The sequence below is a fragment of the Myotis nattereri genome, assembly GCF_964212035.1.
Source record: "Myotis nattereri genome assembly, chromosome: 8".
NCBI lineage: Eukaryota > Metazoa > Chordata > Mammalia > Chiroptera > Vespertilionidae > Myotis > Myotis nattereri.
The window spans coordinates 18,669,676-18,685,836 of record NC_138083.1 but is presented as its reverse complement, the minus strand read 5'-3'; the positions used below and the strand labels follow the sequence as shown (position 1 = coordinate 18,685,836).

General features: G+C 42.5%; 1 protein-coding gene across 1 annotated transcript in view; it reads left to right on the top strand.

Moving 5' to 3' along the window:
* The window catches only part of KAT14 (lysine acetyltransferase 14), a gene marked incomplete at its 5' end in the record, with an annotated part of 34,750 nt that extends 19,917 nt beyond the window's left edge, over positions 1-14,833 (top strand). The window contains 6 exons of the mRNA XM_081097225.1: positions 312-728; positions 846-1,411; positions 7,068-7,204; positions 8,350-8,525; positions 9,852-10,042; positions 13,635-14,833. Of these exons, the coding sequence (XP_080953351.1) occupies positions 312-728; positions 846-1,411; positions 7,068-7,204; positions 8,350-8,525; positions 9,852-10,042; positions 13,635-13,808 (1,661 nt within the window). The 3' untranslated portion in view covers positions 13,809-14,833. The remainder of the gene's footprint in view (positions 1-311; positions 729-845; positions 1,412-7,067; positions 7,205-8,349; positions 8,526-9,851; positions 10,043-13,634) is intronic.
* Positions 14,834-16,161: the final 1,328 nt, after the last annotated feature.

Here is a 16,161-nt window from a genome sequence, read left to right as displayed (position 1 = left end):
TTTTTTTTCTTGTTAAGAGATGTCTAAGTCCTCCTTTAAGTCAGGGAGGGAGAGAGAGAAAAATATTGATGTGAGAGAGAAACATCGATTGGTTGCCTCCCATATGGTTCAGGGCTGAACACGAGACATGGTCATGTACCCTGACCGGGAATCTAACCAGTGACCTTTCAGTGCATGGGACCACGACATACCCACCAGGGCAAACATTCCTCTATTTTGAGTGTGGTAGTAAGTTTACAATAATAAATTAGTAAAAGAAACTAAAGTTGATTGGTTATTTAAAAATTGAGGTATTTATTCTTTTCCATCAGCCTCAAAACCAACTTTAGATCCCATCATTACTGTTGAGGGACTTAGAAAACGGGCAAGTCGCAATCCTGTGGAATCAGCCATGGAATTAAAAGAGAAAAGATGTCGTACTCAGGAAGCGAAAGACATTAGAAGAGCCCAGAAGGAAGCTGCTGGCTTTCTTGACAGGAGCACTTCTTCGACCCCTGTAAAGTTCATAAGCCGAGGCCGCAGGCCAGATGTGATTCTAGAAAAAGGAGAAGTGATCGACTTTTCATCCTTGAGCTCCTCTGACCGCACTCCACTGACTAGCCCGTCTCCGTCTCCCTCTCTGGATTTCTCTGCCCCCGGGACCCCTGCCTCTCACTCAGCCACGCCCAGCTTGCTTTCAGAAGCAGATCTGATTCCAGATGTGATGCCACCACAAGCCTTGTTTCACGGTAAGTCTTGCCTTTCATGGGTCTTTATTTTATGCCTGGCCCATGATATGAAAGTGTATGTTTTCACCTTGTGTGCGGTGTGCTCTATTTCTTTTGTCCTGTTTTATACTTCCACAGATGACGATGAGTTGGAAGGTGATGGAGTCATAGACCCAGGGATGGAGTATGTCCCGCCCCCTGCTGGGCCAGCAGCTTCTGGGACAGTGCCTGGGGGCAGGAAGAAGGTCAGAGTACCTGCACATATAAAGCAGGAGGAAGAGAGTGAGGAGGAAAAACCTGACAGGATGGACATTGACAGTGAAGACACAGATTCCAACACATCTTTGCAAACAAGGGCTCGAGAAAAGAGGAAGCCACAGCTGGAGAAGGACAGGAAACCCAAAGGGCCCAAGTACACCCCTGTTAGCATCTATGAGGAGAAGCTGCTCCTGAAGAGGCTGGAAGCTTGTCCCAGTGCCGTTGCCATGACACCAGAAGCTCGGAGACTGAAGCGTAAACTGATTGTCAGACAAGCAAAAAGGGATAGGGGATTACCACTTTTTGACTTGGATCAAGTTGTTAATGCTGCTCTTCTGTTAGTTGATGGGATTTATGGAGCCAAAGAAGGAGTTTCTAGGCTTCCAGCTGGCCAAGCCACATACAGAACCACCTGTCAGGACTTCAGAATCCTTGACCGGTACCAGGTGAGCTAACACACATGCTAAAGTGGAGGTGGGGCAGGCAGCACCAGGGAGTGGGCACAATTAGGCAGTGACTATTCAAGTCCTGGGTAATTTTGGGAGAGAGAATAAAACAGCAAGAGAGAAAAATAGAAAAATTGCTGGGCTTTATTTTTTGAAATTGTTCAGTATGAATACCTCTTAATTCAGCTGGGTTATTTTCCTCTTTGGGCATTTCAGGCAGAACCTAGACATTTTCTTTGTATCATGAAGTCCCTAAGGGTAGCCGTACATGGTTTGTGTCATGACTTTGATTGATAGTTTTGTTGAGAACATAAGTGTACCAGACCCTGTGCTGAGCAGGATCTGAAAACATGTAACCATCTGTGGGTTAGAAGACAGTCTGGAGACATAGCAGCCAGGGGAGCAGTGTGGTGTCAGCGTGGCTCAAGGTGACTCAGTGGAACCCAAGGCTTAGTGTGCTCCTGGAACAATGAATTCCACTCAGAGCTGCCAGAACACACCTTCCCACAGCAGGAATGAGAGGTCTTAGATTCCCTGTATCTGTGCTAGCACTGCTCTTAACCAGCCTCTTACTAGTTAGCTAACTGAGCTGTAAAGTGAAAACTTGTTTTTTATTTACTTTTCTTTGATTACAGGTGAGGTTACAACTGTAATCATGTTCCCTCCTTGTTTCTCTGTGAATTGCCTGTTGGATTCTTTGCACATTTTTCTGTTTTGTTGTTCTTTGGCAACAAAAGTGGGCTCTTCTCTTTGTTGCCATTGTTCTGGTATTATTCAGTGTGTACCCTGTGTGGGTTTTTTTGTTTCATTGTGCTCAGCATTTAGTGTGTGGGCCCTTTGAATTTGAAAGTCCTTGAGTTCTGGAAAGTCTTCTTAATTTCCTATCTTCCGTTTTTTCTGGTCTGTCTTTTCAGAGCACTGCTATTAGGACAAGGGTTAGCAGCCTTTTTCTGTACGGGGTCAGATAGTAAATAGTTTCTGCTTTGCAAGCCACAGCCTCAGTTGCAGCTGTCTAACATGGCTGTTGTAGTATGAAAGCAGCACAGGTAGGATATAATGAATGGGCATGGCTGTGCTCCAGTAAAACTTCATTTACCACAACAGGCTGGATTTGGCATATGGGCTGTAGTTTGCCCATGACCGCTACTCCAAATGGATCCCCTTAATTTTCCTTTTTTCTCCTATTCCTCATCTTTTCTGGGAAGTAGTAACCTGCCTGCCTGCACCTTAGGAGCCAAGTAAGGGAGGCCAGGAGCCGACCATTCAGCTGGAAAATTTCCATTAAGTGACCCTGTTTTAAGACAGTACTTCCACCCTTGGCTGTGCCAGGGCCCCTGTGTCCAGAATCTTTCTCCTTTGAGCTTCTGCAGAGTCTAGTCTTCTGCCCATGGAAGGGAAGATCATTTTTGGATATGGGCAGTGGGGGCTTTAACCTCTGAAGTAAAGGCCTCTGAGCTTTAGTAGGGCCTGGCCTTTCCTATTGCTGCCCTTGCCTGAGGCTCTGAGCTGCAAATCCTGCTGCTCCTGGCCTGGCCTCCCTGCTGCCTTAGGTTTTGTCTCTCAAGTCCAAGTCCTTTGGCACTTTTTCATATGCTTTTGTTGCCATCATCTGTTCATTGGTTCTTTGTTCTCATGAGCTTTTCTTTTTAATATCTATACTTTATTTTTTAATTATGAAATGTGTCATACCCACAGAAGAAGGCCCAAGGAGAATGCATAGAACATATGAGTATAGCTTAGAGAGTAATAAAATAAATGCCTGTGCTTCTAGCTCCTGGGTTTAGAAACAGCATTACAAACACCTGAGAAGTCTGTACACTGCCTGCTTCCCCCCAGAGGAAGTCATTCTCTGACTTATTGTTAATCATTCTTCTACTTTTTTAATGACTATATCCCTAAACACTACACTTTTATTTTAAAAAAAATGAAGTGGGAAACACTTAGCTGTGGAAGGAAATTACCTCTTAGATGAAGGTTTCCAGAAGGTAAAGCTGAGTAATCTGTGGGTGGTTGTTGTAGATAAACTGTGTCCCACAAAAGGATATATTGAAGTCCTAACTCCTGCTACAGGTGAATGTGACTTACTGAGAAATAGGCCCCTATACATATAATTAATTAAGATGAGATCATGCTGGAGTAGGGTGGGCCCTTAATGCAATATGACCAGTGTTCTTACAAGAGATGAGACACAGAGACAGACACAGGAGGGAATACCATGTGACAAGGCAAAGTGCTAGGTCCACAGCCAAGGGATGCCAACGATTGCTGGCAACACCAGAAGCCAGGAGAAAGGTACGGGACAGTCTGTCCCCCAGAGTGTTCAGAGAGCATGGCCCTGCTGACACCTTGACTTCTGACTTCCAGCCTCCAGAACTGAGGGAATAAATTCCTGTTGTTTTGAGTCACCCTATGGATACAACAGCTCCAGGAAACTCATACAGTTATGTTCTGGCTGCACCTTCCATGAGCCCCTCCTGGAGAAGTCAGTGGTCAAGAACATTAGGGAGTGGTCAGTGGTCAAGGTCAACACCCGAGCTGCAGCGTATACCAGGGAATGTGACAGAAGTCTGGCCATGGCAGTGAGGTCCTCTGCATTTCCTGCCTGGGCTGACATGCTTCCTTCCAACTTGTAGGTAGGTCAGCAGTTATTTGTGGGGCAAGTATCCTCAGCTGATGCAGGGAGTAGAGTGTCAGAGAACTTGGTGAAGACAAACAGGGCAGATGTGATTCTGGGCTACTTCTCCTTAGGCTTAAAAGATGGTCCAGTAGTGGGCAGGGATTCTCACAGCCTTTGTGTTCCGTCTTCCCTCTCACTTTTTGACTTCTCCCAAATTGGGTTGGGGAAGGGAACCAACAATCCACCTAGCTCCCCATTTTGTTTAGAACCAGAGGTTTGGAGAAGCTCATTTAACATTTTCCAAACTTATTTGACTTTGGGACTCCTCTCCTCCCCCCACCATTTTGTCATTCAACTAACATTGAGTACCTCATATATGCCAAGCACTGTTCTCTTGGGCGATACTGCAGTGAGTTAAGACAGATAAGGTTCCCCACCCTTATGGAGTTGCCACCGGTGAGCATCGAGGTGACAGAACTAACTCCCTTAACAAACAGGATCACTTCCCACAAGGTGACTGCAGTGAGATGGAAGAGCAGAGGGCAGCAGCCACTTCGGACAGGGTAGTTAGGGATGGTCTTTCTGTAGAGGGAACACTTGAACCAAGTTCTGATCCACAAGGAGGAGCTGGGCTAGGAAGGTTCAGGGCAGAAGACTCAGGCACAGAACCTAAGGCAGGAGTTCGTTTGGTGTCTGAGGCTGGAACATAGTGATGATGGAGGAGGGGGATGATGGGAGATGAGGCCACAGAGGTAACAGGGCCAGATCCTGCAGGTCACGGCAAGGAGTTTGAATTGTATTATGAACTTACAGTGGAAAGCCAGATAGGAGCTTTCCTCAAGGGAGGTGAATTTAGTTTTTAAAAGGAGAATCTGGCTGTGTGTGGAGAATGGATGATATGGGGTAAGAGTGGCAGGCAGCAGGGAGACTGATAGGAGGCACTGGACAGAAATTGAGGGTGGTTTAGATTTGGAAAAGCAGTGGCAATGGAAAGAAGTTGGGGTTCTGTATAATATCCACAGAGTTCCACAGAACTCACCTTGAGACATTGAGTGGATAGTCTTTCGCGGGCTAGTGGTTCAATCACTGATGTTTCAGTTGTCTATTGCTGCATACAAATCATCCCAAAACTTCGTGGCTTAAAACAGTGACTATTTAATATTTCTTCTGATTCTCTGGGTCAGCTGGGCTCAATTGGGTGGTTCTTCTGTGGCTGCGTTTAGCTGAGAGCTGGGTCAGGACTGGAATGAACAGGACGGCTTCTCTTCCTCCAGAGCCTGTGTCTGTGGCCTCTAGTCGCTCAGTGGTCCAGCCTGGACACCATGGCAGCTGGACTCCGGGAGGGGAAAAGTGGAAGCTGCCAGTCCCCTTTAGGCCTGGGCTCAAAAGTCCCAGAATGTTACTTCTGCCACTTTCTGATTGGTCAGTCACAGGCCCGCCAGATTCATGGGAAGGGGAAATTGACTCTGCCTTGTGATAGGAGGAGCCACGTGTACCCAGAGGTAGGGAAGAACTGTTGGGGCCATATTTGGAAACTGTATTACACAGCTTTCAATTTCACTTTGAAACTTAAAGTCCTGGAAGAATTTCAAAGTTGGCTTTTGAAAGTTTTGGTGTCCAGTTTGGTAAGATCATAAGAGAAAATTATAAAAGAAGGAATTTTTGCTCTTCCAACAAAGTTATTTTCTAGGCTAAGAGCAAACTGATTCTACAAAAACAACTCAAGTTTCTAAACTTTATCCATTCCTTGGCAAACCACTTTATAAGTGTGCCTTTTAATCTTCCATTTGAACTCTTTGCTATAAAACCCTAATTGCACATGTTCTGTTACTACATGACTGCGGGCCCTGGAGCAGCACTCGCTGGAGAAGAGACATCTCCGATGAGACTCCCAGGGCCAAACCTACCTGTTCAGTTAGGACACCTGCCTAAGGAGCAAAGACAAACCACATCCTCCTTGAACCTCTGGTAGGGCCGCTCCACTATGGTGATTTGTTTTAGGGATGATAATCTGTACGGTCCTACTTTTGTCAAATTTACTCAATGGAATGGAGACATATTTTAATAAATCCATATATAAGTATTGCAATAATTGGTCCCCATGGCTGTTTGGGTAACAAACTATACTCATAAAACCCGACCCAGGTATATATGTTACCTTCATGTCACTGGTGCTGGTTAATATTTGATGAATTGACTGAAAGTGTAATATAGATAAAATGAAACCTATAGAAGCTATAAATCCTGTGCTCAATCCTGCATTTCACTCAATTAAATGACTTTAAACATTTTAAAATTACTTAAAAAATTTTGAAATTATTTTTATTTGATTTTTTGTTAATCCTCATCTGAGGATATTTTTTCCATTGATTTTTGGAGAGTGGAAAGGAGGGGGAGAGAGACAGAGAGAAACATTGGTGTGAGAAAGACATGTTGGTTGCCTCCCGCACATGAGGCCAGAGATCAAGCTAACAACCGAGGTACTTGCCCGTGATCGGAATTGAACCCAGGACCCTTGAGTTTTTGGGCTGATGCTCTATCCACTGAGCCAAACTGGCTAGGGCTAATTATTTTAATTTGAAACTATTACAACAAGGATGAGTTTTTCATATCTTATTTTATACAATGACTTTTTTTTTAATCCTCACCCAAGGATATTTTTCCATTGATTTTTTTTTTTAGAGAGTGGAAGAGAGAGGGAAAGACAGAGAGAAATATCAATGTGAGAGAAACACATCGATTGGTTGCCTCCTGCACATGCCCTGACCAGGGCCCAAGCTGGGGAGGGGCCTGCAACCGAGGTATGTGCCCTTGATCAGAATCAATGCCGGGACCCTTCGGTTCATAGGCCGATGTTCTACCCACTGAGCCAAACCGCCTAGGGCACAATGAAATTTTTTTTTAATGAGCTTTTCAAATATGTGATGTAAAAAGACCTTTCCGATACATAAAAATGTCATAAGTACTAATTATCTGTGGGAATTAAACCAATCTTTTGAATAATTTTATTTTTATATAACCAGTGTTTCTTTCTCATAGACTGCCCTGCCATCCAGGAAAGGATTTCGGCACCAAACCACCAAGTTTTTGTACCGTTTGGTGGGATCGGAAGATTTGGCTGTGGACCAGAGTATTATCAGCCCTTACACTTCTCGGATCTTGAAACCGTACATCAGGTATATGGAGAAGAGCATGATGTTGAGTGTGTCATGAGAAGTAATGTTTGTGGTTTCTGCACTTCGTCTCTGTGCCGGAGTGAAGAAATACCAAAACCTGTGAGCAGGAGTCATCAAGGGCTGAGTCTGTCTGTGCTCTGTGTCTAGCTCAGCCTTGACTTGTTTCAACTGTACTTGTTTGCAGAAAGGATGGCCCTTTGGTAAAAACATAAAAAGCAAGGATAAGTTAACTCTGTTAGATATCATTATGATGATCATATTTATTGTTTCATTTAAAATTTTAAAGTTGTATATATTTAGTAGTCTGTGAAATAAAAAAATAGCAGCGATGTCTCCATCTGACCTATGCCTGGACTGGATGTTGGGACAGTTTCTAATGATGAGTCTAGGGCTGGTGAGGAAGCTTTTCCCTGCCAAGGGCCATTTGGATATTTATAACATCATTTTCGGGCCATACAAATTATCAACTTAAAAACTAGCCTACTGTATTTGGTCAAACATTTAATTAACTCACCCCTAATGCCTTGGCAGGGCCAGACCAAATGATTTCGGGGACCTTATATGGCCAAGGGGCCCGACATTCCCCACTCCTGGCTAGGCTGTGCCGCAAAGCTGAGCTGACAAGAGAGGCCCCCAGTGCTATCTTGGATGTGGTGACAGAGCACATGGTCTCCGTTGACGATACTTGTTCTGCAGCTCATAGTCACCTGCTCCCTGCACAGCACTGCCTCCTAGGCAGACACGTGGACAGGCAGTGTGGAGCCTGCTCTGCTTCCCCTGGCACTAGTGGTCCGCAGCTGCCCTGGCAGGGTTGGATCTCCCCTGCCCTGGACTCTGTCTTGGTCAGAGCACTCAGAGGGTTAAATTAGGATGCGCTTTGTTTCCTCACTCTGTTCATAACCCTCGCCAGCACCAGTAGAGTTCCTGGCGGGTACAGAGGGGTTTTCGTCTGACAAATGTTGAAAGAGTAAATTTTAAATTTATACCAAAAAGTCCTGTAGCTGTTGTCAAGCTAGTTCCCATGTAAAGTAGTGCAAATTAACTCAAAATTTCAAGCAGATCAGAGTTTGCATGAATCAAATGGCTAGGAATAATAATTGAGTATTTTTTTTACTTGAATTTGTTTATTTTCTGTGGTACTGGAGGCGCGATTATGAAACAAAACCACCCAAACTGCAGCTCCTGTCACAGATTCGTTCCCACCTGCACAGAAATGACCCTCACTGGATGCCGGAGCCCGATGCACCTCTCGATTACTGCTATGTCCGGCCAAATCACATCCCAACGATCAACTCTATGTGTCAGGAGTTTTTCTGGCCTGGTATGTCCCCCCTTCTCAAACTGGGCAGATGGGTTTTCAATAGAATAAATTTTAATAATTTTTTAAATTAGTGTATGTCATGTAACCCTAACATTTTTACTTATGATTTTATTCAGTTTGTGTCTACTAATATAGAAATATTAAAATATAAATATCTCTTTTCTAAGGTCAAGGGAAAGCCTGCATTTAAATTAATAAACAGTGTTTTTGTTTGTTTCTCTTCCCTGTTTGTCTCTGCTTCCAGAATAAAAGATTCATCCTGTTTGCTTCTACATATGTTTAGATATCAGGTAATATCTATCAGCCAAACACAGACTGGTAGCCGGGGCATTTGGATACTTTTGAATTTGCTTAATAATTCTGTATGCTTTGCTTACTTAGCTGTTCCTTAGAAAGTATTAGTAGAGCCAAAAGGTATTTTTAAAAAGCCAAATACCCCAATCATAGACTTTAACCCAATATGACTTGTCATTTTATCAGCCTTAATATATTAACTGTCTCTAATGACCAGAGCCATCAATTAAAGAAGAGCATTTTCATTGCTAAATATAAACACACTTTTTGTGGATCTGCTTTACCACTATACTTTGAAATATAAAGTGGGAAATACGCCTTCCAGATGTTAGATAAGATTCATTGGGATGAGAGCTTTCTGATCTTTTGTCTGGCAATCATGTAGTAGTGCATGTGGTGGCAGAGCTGTGCTTGCTCTTTTGAGAGTGTATGGGGGCTGAAAGGAACATTCTGGGAGCATTTACTATTTCCTTCCTGTACACTAGGTGACTTTCATACGCTATGCAAGGACTCATTTTTTATTTAACCTTTTTATTGTAAAATGTAGTGTTTGTACAAAAGAGCTTATAAATTGAATATGTCTGAGGTAAAGAATACAATGATATGGACACTCTCATGGGATCTTTCCTCCAACTCTGTGAGGAGGTCTAGGGACTTTCACCTTAAACATGTAGAAACTAAGTCCAAGACTTTAGCGATGTGCCCACTGATACACATGTCCAAGGAGCCTGAGCTCAAAACAGGTGTGTTCAGTTCTGACCCTGTTCACTCTGCTACCCCCCCACCCCCCAACCCCCATCTCCTTCTTTTAACAAGTACTTAGAAAAGATGGTGTTAAGTTTGGTATATTCTAAAATGCACTTTTAATTTTATGATCTGAATGTGTGGTATCTATGATAGTATCTTTGTCTCATTTTGTTTTGTGGTGTTTTTTTTAGCACACAGGTGTAGCTCCAAGTACAGACTGAACAGCTTGGTGTTCATTAGTTTCAAAAGGCACATGGTGTGAATCTGATTGTTTCTTTTCTTTAGGCATTGACCTTTCTGAGTGCCTGCAGTATCCAGACTTCAGTGTTGTTGTCCTGTATAAAAAAGTTATCATTGCTTTTGGCTTCATGGTTCCTGACGTGAAGTACAATGAAGCTTACATTTCATTTCTGTTTGTCCATCCTGAATGGAGAAGAGCAGGGATTGCAACTTTCATGATTTATCATCTGATTCAGGTATGTATTCTGTGTTCATCTTCTACCCACTAGCTTCTGGGCCAGTGATGGCGAACCTTTTGAGCTCGGTGTGTCAGCATTTTGAAAAATGTCGGGGTCCAACCCCAGCAGGTCCAGGGGTTCCCAAAGGTGTGGACGGAGTCGGCAAAGAAGGAATGACACGACAGCGTTCAGTTGATCAGCAGCCTAGCCAGGTTCTCTAGTCAGGTTCTCCAGCCAGGTTCTGTCTTTATTCTCCTGTTACATCTGTATTTATACCAGTTGATTTTAATCCTATCCATTCTATTCCAAAGTTTAGGGCGTTTGTTATCTCCATTCCAAGGTCACTACTCTATTGTTCTGTTAAGCTACAAGGAAGTAACTGAAGGAGATTATCCTAAGTAAAGATTATGTAGCTTAAGCGTGATTGTTCGTAGTTAAAGTGATTAACTAACTACCGGCCTGGCACTTAGTTAAGGGGTTTTACTGATTTATTCCCTTCCTTAGTCCTGTTAATCCCTAACTCCAGGGAAAAATCCCCACCTGGGGAAACAACCTTTCTCGGAGAGGTGACCCTGGTTAAAACACGTAGTGCTAAGAAGGAGAGCAAACATATTAAGAACAATATGCCATATACGCCAGGTCCCTTGAAACATGCTGTGCAGATGTTTCTTCCCTGCAGCGACTGTGTCAAGCGGCAAGGATGGACTGGCTTCCAGCAGAAAAACCCTAACTTAACTCTGGTGCCGTGTCACATGTAGAAATTTTTTGATATTTGCAACCATAGTAAAACAAAGACTTATATTTTTGATATTTATTTTATATATTTAAATGCCATTTAACAAAGAAAAATCAACCAAAAAAATGAGTTCGCGTGTCACCTCTGACACACGTGTCATAGGTTCGCCATCACTGTTCTGGGCTCTTTGGAGAGAATTGGAGGAGGGGTGAATCTGAGCGGGGCCCTCCCAGCACAGCCCAATGGAATATGAGACCAAGTGACAGAAAGCCAGTCACCATCATTTGCGAGGTTATTAAAACACACAGACAAAAATCTTCACCTCTCTAAAATAAGATTGCTGTTTATTTTTTTATTTTTTGTTAATCCTCATCCAAGGATATTTTTTCCATTGAATTTTAGAGAGAGTGGAAGGGCGGGAGGAAGGGGGAAAGACAGAGAGAGAGAGAGCATCAGTGTGAGAGAGACACATTGATTGGTTGCCTTTCTGCAAGCAGTGGGATCAAACCTGCAATCCAGGTACATGCCCTTGACCGGGAATCAAACCTGTGACCTTTAGAAACATAGGCTGATGCTCTAACCACTGAGTAGCACCATCCAGGGCTAAGATTGCTATTTAGACCCAGGTTTTAAAGAAGCCAGTTTGTAAATATGTGTAGTAAATAAAATGAGACAATGCCAGAGGGAAAGCATGAAGCACTTGTACTATCCATGTTGGTAGTGCTGCTGCTCTTAGGATCAGCACCACCGCGACGCCGACATGGAGATGGAGCTATGATCGTTAGTTTTAAGCAGTTTAAAATATTTCAGCCAAGCTGTATCAGTCAGTAGTACATAGTCTGTAATTCTTGATTGTTTTTCATTTTACCATCACTTTATAACCTGGTATGAACCTTCAAAGACTTGATTTTAATAATGAATTATAATTCATCCTTTGATATATCTGGATCATCTTTGAAGAAAGTATACCATACACTTATATACTAACATCAGAAAAACATGCGAAGATTTTTGTTTTCACCCAGAATTTTCTGGTAACTTTTATTTAGAAACCAACTGGTATGGGCAATTTTGTGTTACTGGTCAAGATTCCTTTTTGGTTTTGGATTTTTTTTTTTTTATTGAGGTATAATTGACATACAACGTTATATTAATTTCAGGTGTATAACATAATGATTTAATTTTTGTATATGCTGCAAAATGATCACTACATTAAGTTTAGTTACCATCCATCACCATACATATTTTAAAAATTTTGTTTTTCTTGTGATGAGAACTTTTAAGGTTTACTCTCTTAGCAGCTCTCAAATATGCAGTGTAGTATTATTAGCTATAGTTGCCATGCTGCACATTACATCTCATGACTTATTTATGTTGTAACTGGGAGTTGGTACCTTTTGATTCCCTTCACCCATTTTGCCCACCCTCTACTTCCCCCCATCTTGGCAACCACCAGTCTGTGTTCTGTATCTATAAGCTTGGTTTTCAGGATTCCTTTTAAATAGAGGATGGAATTGATAAAATATTTATCCACTTTTTAATGAGACTTGCTCAGTAATTCCCAAGTGTTGGCCAGAACCTTGAGAACCATCTTCTAGAAATCGCTTTCTCTCACCTCTCTCAGCGGTTAATATGTGCTCCCTGTATTGCCTTGGACTGAGACCTTCTCAGTGATTTCTACCACCCCCCCCTTTCTCTGCCCACTTCACTCGCAGAATTAGCCTCTACGCTGTGTTCCTCCTTCTAGCCTACCAGACTGCCTGCGGGATTTGTGCCTTTCCCTTCACTGCCAAGGGCTGGGGGCAGGCAGGGGTGACAGTTTGATGTGTCTGCTTGACACAGGCCTGGCCCGGTCAGTCCCCACAGAGCATTTCCTGGGTTGGAGGAAGAGTGTTCATGTTCATTTGCAGGTATTTAGCCCACAGCCGAAGCCCACAGCCCAGGCCCAGACACAGCCTCCCTCAGTCAGTAGCACTCAGTGATGGCCTTGGTCAGACTGTGCTCATTTGCAGTGGAAAGAACACTGGCCTTACCTCAGCACACGTTCTTGTCCTTGGTGTACTAGACGCAGATGTGAGTTCAACAGAGAATGGAAGGTAGCCGTCTGCCTTTGACAGAGTTCTTAATTCAGGCCTTGGGGGAACCATGGACTATGAAGTCTTAAGAACCCTATCAACTTCAGTATTTCGGTGCCTTCTTCACGAAAAGAAGTTCTTTATTTATATTACTTTTGGGCTGCTTCAGTCTGTGTACCTAATTACAGAATCTAAGGACTTGCCTTGTATTGGTAGAACGATTATTACTCTTTTCTCCTAGGATTGGGCGATGGTAAGTATAGAAATCTCAGTTCTGAGAAGTGAATTCTGTCACTTTGGGAGGAGTGGGAGGTGGACTTTAGGATTTTGAAGGTCTGTATAGATTCTTCAGGTTTTATAATTAAATGTAAGTCCTAATATTTCATATTTGGTCACATAATTTAACATCTAGTTGTTAAAAGCAGAACTTACTTTTTCACTATTTCTTCAAAATTTTCATGGAGTTTGGTATAAGTATGTTTGACATGTAAATGTATTGAATTATAAATAATACAGTTGGTAATGAAATATCTCCCTTGGCCCTTTGCTTCAGAGAGGAAAGAGTACTCAGCGTGCCATCCGTTTCCTCGGTGTTGATGAATGCTTCAGGGGATGTTTTGATCAGTGGCAAAGTGTCATTCGGTTTCCAGCTGTTGCCAGGTGTTGCGAAGTCTCAGCTTCAGTCCCTGACATCTCTGGTTTCCAAAACCAACTACCTCCTCTTAGAAGAGTTTCTTCACCTACTCATTTCCCTCGGGCATTCTCCTTTTCATCTTGTATTTTTCCGCTCTCTTGACAGACCTGCATGGGCAAGGATGTCACTCTGCACGTCTCAGCAAGCAACCCAGCAATGCTGCTGTACCAGAAGTTTGGATTCAAGACTGAGGAATATGTTTTAGATTTCTATGATAAGTATTACCCCTTGGAGAGCACCGAATGTAAACATGCGTTCTTTCTGAGGCTCCGACGCTGATGGGACTTGAATAGAGCTCTTCGCAGAGAAACACATATGCTTCTACAGACAGGTCTTCACATAGACCTTACTCATTTCACTGTGAGTCTAATCTCTGCGGTTAGACATTCATCCAAACTCTCAGCGACGATGAGGAAAGAGGTGGGCGGTAAAATCGCTGTGTCCAGTCCTTTCTGGAGAGGCCTTCAACCCACATCTTGGGACTCCACAGTTAACTAACACTGAGATGCTGCTGTCCTCCTTCCATCAGACAGTTTGTAAGATTAAAAGTATCTAAACTGATACTCTTGGTGAGAGAGAATTCGTCTGTCCTAATTTAAAGAATGAGCAAATGTGATCGCTGTCAAAGATTCATGCAGAGTCCTGGGATGATGAGAGATTATGAAATGGTTACATAAAGGGATGCCAACCCTTTTCCCAGACTTGATGTGTTGTCATTGAACCCAGCAGGACTTTAAGTCACTGAGGTTCTGTTGTCGCTCTCTGACTTTGGTCACAGTCAAAATAAACTAAATGTTGTCTCTATACATTACTTCGCCTGTTCTGTTAGCATCTCACACCAGGGGTTGGCCTGGGAGTGGAGGGTCTCAGCCTCCCTCTGCCTGTGAAGTTGGTTTGGTGTTGGAGTGGATGAGCAGCCTGGATGGAGGTGTGCAATGGAGGTGTGCTGGGAGCAGACCTGTATGGTCTGCAGGACTAGGCTGTTTGGTGTGTGGGGGTGTTGTTTATTTTTTCATTTATTCACAAAGTATTTACTAATAGTTAATACATCCCAGACATTTTGATGGTATTTGGAAGGTTAACATGATAAAAGTGAGTTCTCAGAATGCTCAGGTTAAGAGAGAATCATAAAAATGGGGAAATTATAAATGACCCCCTGAAAATTGGCATGAAATGTGTAACTCGTAAAGGCTTTGCTCCCAGGGATACATTTGATACGAATTTCTTGGATTACACACTTCTGCCTAAAAGAGAATTTTTCCCCAAAAACATTAACACTGCATGTGGCGAGTTAATAGGTTTACAAAAGAAAAAGCATTTCCTTGAGCAGTTTACAGTTAAACAGCTTTTAAAAAAAATTTATCTTTATTGTCAAAAGTATTACACATCCCCCGCGCCCCCCCCCCCAGACTCCCTTCACTTCGCTATTGTCTTTGTCCATGGGTTATGTACATATGCATATAAGTTATTTGGTTAATCTCTTCCCGCTGCCACCCTACTCTTCCCTCAGATTCCTCAGTCTGTTCCATGCTTCCATGTCTCTAGATCTGTTTTGTTTGTCACTTTATTTTATTCTTTATATTCCACCCATGAGTGTGATACTTGTCTTTTTCTGACTGGCTTATTTCACTTAGCATAATACTCTCCAAGTCCCTCCATGCTATCTCAAAGGGTAAGAGAGCCTTCTTTTTCACAGCTGCATAGTATTCCATTGTGTACCACATCTTTTTTAATCCACTTATCTGATGGGCACTTGGGCTGTTTCTGGAACTTAGCTATTGTAAATAGCACTGCTATGAACATAGGGGTGCATATATTCTTTCTGGTTGGTGTTTCAGGATTTTTAGGATATCTGGGTCAAATGGCAGTTCTATTTTTTAACTTTTTGAGGAAACTTTCTATTGTTTTCCATAGTGGCTGTACCAGTCTGCATTTCCACCAGCAGTGTACTAGTGTTCCCTTTTCTCCAACACTTGTCATTTGTTTATTTGTTGATGATAGCCATTCTGGCAAGTGTGAGGTGATACCTCATTGTCATTTTAATTTGATGATTAGTGACTTTCAGCATTTTTTCATGTGTCTCTTGGCAATCCGTATGTCTTCTTTGGAGAAGTGTCTGTTTAGGTCCTTTCCAATTTTTAATTGGATTGTCTTTCTTTTGTTAAGTTGTATGAGTTCTTTATATATTTTGGAAATTAAGCCCTTATCAGACATATCATTGCCAAATATGTTCTCCCATACAATGGGATCCCTTTTCATTTTGTTGATGGTTTATTTTGCTGTGCAGAAGCTTGTTATTTTGATATAGTCTTATTTATTTTTTCCTTTATTTCCCTTGCCCTAGGAGATGTATCAGCAAACATGTTTCTATGAGAGGTGTTTGAGATTTTGCTGCCTATGGTTTTTTTCTAACAACTTACATTTAAATCTTTTCTCCATTTTGAGTTTATTCTTGTGTATGGTAGAAGTTGTGATCTAGTTTAATTTCTTTGCATGTACCTGTCCAATTTCCCCAACACCATTTACTGAAGATACTGTCTTTACTCCATTGTACGCTCTTGCAAATGGCTTTCTGGATGTGAAGAGGAAGGCTGTCCAGGCTTCCTGGCGGGAGTTGCTTTTAGAGCTCAGT